This window comes from Globicephala melas, chromosome 7, assembly GCF_963455315.2.
Source record: "Globicephala melas chromosome 7, mGloMel1.2, whole genome shotgun sequence".
NCBI classification, from domain to species: domain Eukaryota; kingdom Metazoa; phylum Chordata; class Mammalia; order Artiodactyla; family Delphinidae; genus Globicephala; species Globicephala melas.
Genome location: NC_083320.1, coordinates 18,403,199 through 18,409,632, shown reverse-complemented (window position 1 = coordinate 18,409,632; position 6,434 = coordinate 18,403,199). Strand labels below are relative to the sequence as shown.

The window sequence follows — 6,434 nt, the reverse complement described above, 5'->3', positions numbered from 1 at the left end:
GCTACCAGGAGCAAACTGGCAAGAGTCAGCAAAACATTTAATGTGTGTACACTTTGACTACAGCACTTCTATGTTGATTCTTGAGCGCACAGAGTGAGAGAGCCCTGGCAGGGGCTGTAATAGTGGAGGTGGGAGACCCTCGTAAAACAGCAGGGTCCAGGCCTGTCTGACATGGAAGGATGGGCAACTAGACCACACAGCATAACTGGATGTGTGTAAAGAAGGCTGCCATTCCAGCTGTGGTCCCATCCTCGCTTTCCTCACTTCAGGAATGGTCACTGGAAAGAAAACAAGACAGAAGCAGCCTCCGGCAGCAGTGAGGGGCTGTGCTCTCCTCACCGCAACCCTTGTTCTGGTCCCACCTCTCTCACTTTGAAGGCTGTGGCCAGGTCCAAACCCGATCCATCCTGCCTCAGGGCAAGTCACAGAGAGTTTGCATCAAAGTCACTTTAATGATCCAGATTTCGGTCATCCTGGAACTTCCCCTCCAGAGGGCAATGGGGCAAAGCAGCTTTGCATTAGGTCTCAATCAGCGACAAGGTTGTGGCCCACAGTGGGGGGCAACTCAAAGAAGCCCTAAAACCAGAAATAAAGGATTGGAACCGGTATGTGGAGAGGTGGCCCTTCCCTCACCTACTCTCCCGCAAATGCTTCAATAACACCCTGATTTGAGTCAGCTCACAGTGACTCAACCCATCGACTGAGTGCCTGTCCCCTTTGCTCCCACACAGAATTCATAGAGTTCTCATCTGCTGATTTTCCCTTGGGCTCAGGCTGGAGAAGAACGGCAGCACCTTGTTTGCTTTCATGAAGGCATGGCAGCAGCCGGTCTCTCACAGGTGGGTCTGTCACTTAGCTCTGAGTGTGTGGACCCAGCGACCAACCTAAGCTTAGGAAGCTCAGCTGCCATCTTATGGGAGTAGGAACTGGTTTCCTAGGAGAGCGTGAGAGGCTAGAAGCCCCCAGAGGTGCAGGCTGCCCCTGGATGGAGCACATGGCTAGCTGGAGGTGCCGGCTCCGCTGCCACCACCCCAGTCCAAGCCACTTCAGTCTCCCCTGGACCAGGATGATCGGCTCTTCACAGGACTCTCTGTTTTCACTGTCGCTTTTCTCACAATCCATCCCTGATACCGTTAGAGTGAGCTTTTAAAATCATATCACATTATTACATCCCCATCCTTAAAATTTCCTAGTTAACTTGCCACTACCCTTGGAATAAAATCCAAACTTTCACCATGACCTGTGAGCCCCTGTGTGGTCGACCCCGAGCCTACATCTCCAACCTAATCTTCTACCACTGACTTTCCCTCAGTCTTGCTATGGTATCCTTCTGTCAGGGCATTTGTCATTGCGGTGCTCTCTTCCTGGGAGGCCCTTCCTTCATATCTTCCACTGGCTGCCGCCTTCTTGTAATTTAGGTCTTAGTTCAGAAAAGGACTTTTGTCAATATGGAGGAGTCTGATGTTTGGGGCAGCACAACCCACACCGCAGTCCCTGAGAGGAAGGGCAGGGACTGTGTATGGGGAAAGGGCTGGGAATCAGGAGACCTGGGTCCAGTCTTAGCTCTGCCATGAACTTGCTATGCAGCCTTGAGTAAGTTGCTTGACCAGCCTGGGCCCCAATGTCTCATCTGTAGATAGATGGGAGTGCTAAATGGGTGTTTTCAATCTGGATTCCGAAGAGTTCAAGCATCCTAGGTAGATAACTCCGAGCCTTGCCCAGTTGACTTGCCCAGGCCACAGAGTAGAGCAAGGCGGGGAAGAGGTGCATGTGAGGGCCTCTGGGCTACGTCTCCCATTCATCCAAAGGAGCTTTGCTATCACTTGCTATATACAAGGGAGTACATGGAGAAAAGGAGAACTTTTTACTTAACATTGAAAACTCTGCAGTTTTCTATGCCTTTGGAAATTCAGTGCCTGTGAATGATCCTATAGATCATTTCACCCTTAGAGACTCCCAGCACCTGCATCACGCCCCCCAACCTTTCATACGGATGCCCACAAGTAGTCTGAGAGAGACAGGAAAATGCAGCTTCTGTGTTCACACACCAATACCCATTTCCCTCCTTCACACCTGCCTCCCTCATTTAAACATGTCCTTGGTGATTCCAACTTCCCTAGAAAAAGTGAGCCCCTCACCTTGACAGGGTTGGTCACCTCTCGTTTCAGGGCCTTCGAAACCACTTTGGAGGTAAAGCACTGATCCCTGTTCACCTTGACCACTGGGGCCTGTGAGGAGGGAAGCCAGGAGTCAAGAAGGAGGCAGAAAAGGGTGACAGGGCCCCAGAGGGAAAGAGATGGGACCCAAAGTCAGGGCTTTTAAAAGTCTTGAGAAGACACGAGTCTCACCTTGGGGAATAGGAGTCGAAGTTTCTCCCCTTGCTTGCTCCTACAAGAGATGGGGATGAGAAATGGGACCTAGGCTTGCTAGCACCTCCCTCGTCTCCCTTTGCAGGTGTCACTAGTGGTTCATGGAACTGTTTCCTGCAGATCCCAGACAGGACTTCTGAGTCATTCTCAGAGTGCTCCTGGCGGCTCTTACCTGCAGTTTTAATACCCGTTCCCTCCCTGTTCTCTCTGTGCACCAGACATCATGGACTGACCATAGGCTTCACACACCTCACCCCGGTGGTTTTGGTGGGAAAGGCTTCTTGCCCCATCCTCACACATGGATCCTGGGGGTGGAGTTTGCCAATGTGCCCCATCTTCTGTGTCATCACATCCTGGGTCATGTCATCCTTCCAGAACAAACCTGCAGGTTGAAAGGAGGTGGTGAATTAATACCTGGGATGCTCTGACTGGCCCACTCCAGAGACCAGAGTGAGGTCAACACTCCCCTTCTCCCTCAAGTAGCCAAAGGATCACAGTTTGTGGAGAGAATGAAATGAGATGGCATATAAAATTTGCTTAGTACAGTGCCTGGCATATAATAAACATTCAGTTAGGATTAGGACTGTACTCTTTTTGCTGACTCATTTGATGCTATTGTGAAAATTAAATGAGATTAGGGATGTACAGAGTGCTGAGAAAACTCTAAGGCAGTGATTCCCAAACTTTAGAGTACATCAGAATCTCCTGCAAGGCTTGCTAAAACACAGATGGCTGTTCCTCCCTCCTAGAGCTTCTGATTCAGGAGGTCTGGGGTGAAGGTCATGAATTAGCATTTCCAGCAAGTCTCCTGGTGATGCTGATGCTACTGGTCTGGGGATACACTTTGAGAACCACTACTCTAAGGCATTTTACACATATTAGACATCAGTAGTGGTAGTAGTAACATGAACTCAAGCCAGATTTCCTATCTGACTCTTCTCCCATTCATGAAACTCTGCTCTAAGGAAGGGTCAGCCATCTGTCTTCATGGGAGTCCCCACTCGCTTTCCTTCCTCTCTTCTATTTGTCATACAATTTGCTCTGCTTCCTATTCAGAGGCTTAGGGGTGTGTGTGTGTGTGTGTGTGTATTCTCCTGGCTGAGAACTTAAGGATTCCTGGCTCTGGAAAAACTCAGATCGTGCCTGGAGTTGGGGCTAGTCCCAAGGAGTTAGATGCTGACCTCTTCCAGGGGCTTCTTCTAGAAGCCTCTGCTGGGCCCTTCCAGGGTGTTCAAGGGCAAACAGCCTGCCCTTCTACCTCCATCCCCATTTTGGTCTCTCCCAACTCTCCATGAGGTAAGCATGACAGGAAAGTGTCAAGTAGAGACATTTGGGGCTGAAAGCCTGTTCTCAGGTCAAAAAGCCCCTCACTATACCCCTGTATCTGACCAAGCCTCAGCCTCTCTTCTCCAGCTCTTACTCACCTTGGGGCATAATCTGCTGGAGTACAACTTGCAACTGCTGGAAGACTGGGGTGGTAAATCCTTGGAGGGTCCAGACGTGCCCCACTCCCACTTGGCCCTGACCATCTAAGGGCAAAATAGTGGTGTGAGAAAGGAGCTTGACCAGAAGCCTTCCAAATCCCAGCTGAAGGAAAGCAGCTTCCTTCCACTATCACCCCTGGGTTCAGTGGTCTCTGTCCCCCTCACCAGACCCCCACCTCCTTTCAAGTCCTCCTTTTCATTTTTCCTTCCCCCGTCACCACCTGCCCTGTTCCTCAGCCCCTGCACCTCATTCACCTTTGGTACCAACTTCCAGGTAAGAGCCAAGCTCCACAGGCAGCCTGTGGAGGGTGAGGTAAGAAGAGACTCAGAAAGCTACACACATAGAATGGATAATCAGGTGAACAGGTAGGGCATGGGGAGCAGGTGAACTGCATTCAGGGAAGGCTTTGAAGCCTGGAGGGGATTGGAGAGGACGCCTGGAATCCTTCGAGGAAGAAAATATTGGTATGTATAGGGTTTGAGTGTCTGGATCCTTGTCCTGAAAGCCACAGTTTGCCCGACTGTGCAAAAGGGAAGGACGGGGATGGAGATAATTCCTAATGCTATACACACTTGCCTCATTCCAGGTAAATGGGGTAGGGTTGGAGTCTGGGATTTTTGTTTGTTTGTTTGTTTGTTTGTTTTCCTATAGTGGAACTACCATGAGTCATCATGAAAAGGGAATTCTCTTCCCCAGTCAAATGGATCCTAATATCATTTTCCTGGCTTTAGGAAGGAGCAGAACCTAATATTGAGAAGGAAGATAGCTTCTGGAAGGAGAGAGCTTCTCTGAGGCAGCGCTTCCAGCACTGATAGAAAAGTGGTGACCCAGACACCCTCAGCCAGACCCACAGGGCACCTGGCGCTGTCCGTGGTGCTGAGCGGTGGCCAAAGCCTGGCATGGAGGCGGCTCTGGGCAGTAAAGAGAGCGAGTCGTCCCCACAAGTCTTGCCGGTCCTCTCCCACCCCACGCGTCCCGCCCCCCGCCCCCAGGTCTCCTCCTACAGTTTTTCGCGAGTCCTCTGCATTGGCCTCTAAACCCAAGAATCGGGCGAGGAGAGTTGGCATCAGGCTAGGAGTCTGCGCCGTCTGCCCCAAGCGCAGGGCGCTGGAATCCTCGAGTCTGCGCAGTCGGTCTCTGGCTGCTCACACGTGTCAGCGATGGTCTACCCGGTTGGCGCAGAGTGAAGGGGAAGGAAGAGGATGGATCCTTTCCCCCTCCATCCTTTTTTACCCCATCCTAGCCTTCCCGTTCTTACCGGAAATTGGATCGCAAACACCAGGCTCTAGGGGCTTATAAAGAAGCCTTGGGTCATCCCTCGGCCCAGCCTTCTCTCCGGAGCCCGATACCCGCGGCCCCTGCTCCTACTGTGCAGAGATCCTGGTCCCCTGACTATCCCTCAGCCATGGGCATCTCTTCCCTGGCCCCTCAGCGCGTTTTGGTTCTCTTGCGGCCGCCCAGGCCGGTTCTACTTCCCGCTGGCCCCGTGTGTTTCAGTCCTTCTCCCGAATCCCCAATCTTCCCGAGTCCGCTTCTCTTAAGTCCGCACCCCATACACCGAGCCCCACGCCAGGCCTGCGCCTCTTTCTGCGCATTTTTCTCTTCTCACCCCCCAAACAGATTCCTTTCCTCCTAAGTTCCTAACCTTGAGGCCCGCGGACCCACTTCTCTCAGAATCGCTCTCTGGCCCTGCCCGCACTCCCCAGGTCCTGACCGTGATCACTAACGTCGCGGCCGCTCCCTGGGCGGCTCTTCAGCAGCAGGAAGCAGAGGAGCCGCCAGAGCCCCCGGAGGCCCCCAGGCCACAGCGGGCGCCGCATCCTCCCGGGCTTGGTGCGCTGGCTCCCCACCAAATCGCAGATGAGGTAGAGACAGCTGCTGGAGGGACTGAGCGGGGCTGTCGCTTCCCACCCGCTGGCGAGACTGGATCTGCACAAAGCTCCCTTGGCAGCGGGACCAATGGCCGGCGGGCCCTGCCCCCTGCGGACGCCTACCCAACCCTTACTTCCCTACCTCCCCACAGGCCACCCCACCTTACTCCCAGGAGCCCACTCCTTTTTTACATAAACCAGGTCCCGAGGACTACCGCCTCTACTCCCAATCCCAAGGCTGGAAAAACGGATTGCATGTAAAATGTGGGTGCGAATTGTACCTGCCTCATAGGTTTGTTGCGAGGATTAAATATGAACAGCGACTGGATAGTTGGCACTCAATGAATCTAGTCTGTTTTTATTATCCTGCTGCTTACTTCACCCTTACCCGCCTTAAAACCTTCAGCAGTCACGGGTTTGACCTGCTGAGTAGATGCACGTCCATGACTCCTCCACATCCACTGCCATCGCCCAGGTTCAAATCACTGTATTCTTTTTTTTTTTTTTTTGGCGGTACGCGGGCCTCTCACTGTGTGGCCTCTCCCGTTGCGGAGCACAGGCTCCGGACGCGCAGGCTCAGCGGCCATGGCTCACGGGTCCAGCCGCTCCGCGGCATGTGGAATCCTCCCGGACCGTGTCCTCCCGTGTCCCCTTCATCGACAGGCAGACTCTTAACCACTGCACCACCAGGGAAGCCCTACCAAGGCCT

General features: G+C 52.9%; 1 protein-coding gene across 1 annotated transcript; it reads right to left on the bottom strand.

The window, feature by feature from the left end:
- Positions 1–437: 437 nt before the first annotated feature.
- RESP18 (regulated endocrine specific protein 18) lies at positions 438–5,826 on the bottom strand. Its single transcript, XM_060301809.2, has 6 exons — positions 5,569–5,826; positions 3,794–3,898; positions 2,619–2,751; positions 2,349–2,388; positions 2,139–2,228; positions 438–576 (listed from the first exon to the last, which is right to left on the bottom strand). The coding sequence occupies exons 1-6, from the start codon at positions 5,672–5,674 to the stop codon at positions 526–528; spliced, it is 525 nt and encodes a 174-aa protein (XP_060157792.1). The 5' UTR covers positions 5,675–5,826; the 3' UTR covers positions 438–525.
- Between the last annotated feature and the right edge of the window lie 608 nt (positions 5,827–6,434).

Excerpts from the sequence above, each read along its gene's own strand:
- RESP18 (XM_060301809.2), bottom strand. The coding sequence starts at position 5,674 with ATGCGGCGCCCGCTGTGGCCTGGGGGCCTCCGGGGGCTCTGGCGGCTC. Across the intron at positions 2,752-3,793 it reads CCAGCAGATTATGCCCCAAG|GTTTGTTCTGGAAGGATGAC; the intron begins GTGAGTAAGAGC and ends TTCAACCTGCAG. Across the intron at positions 2,389-2,618 it reads ACCAAAACCACCGGGGTGAG|GAGCAAGCAAGGGGAGAAAC; the intron begins GTGTGTGAAGCC and ends CATCTCTTGTAG.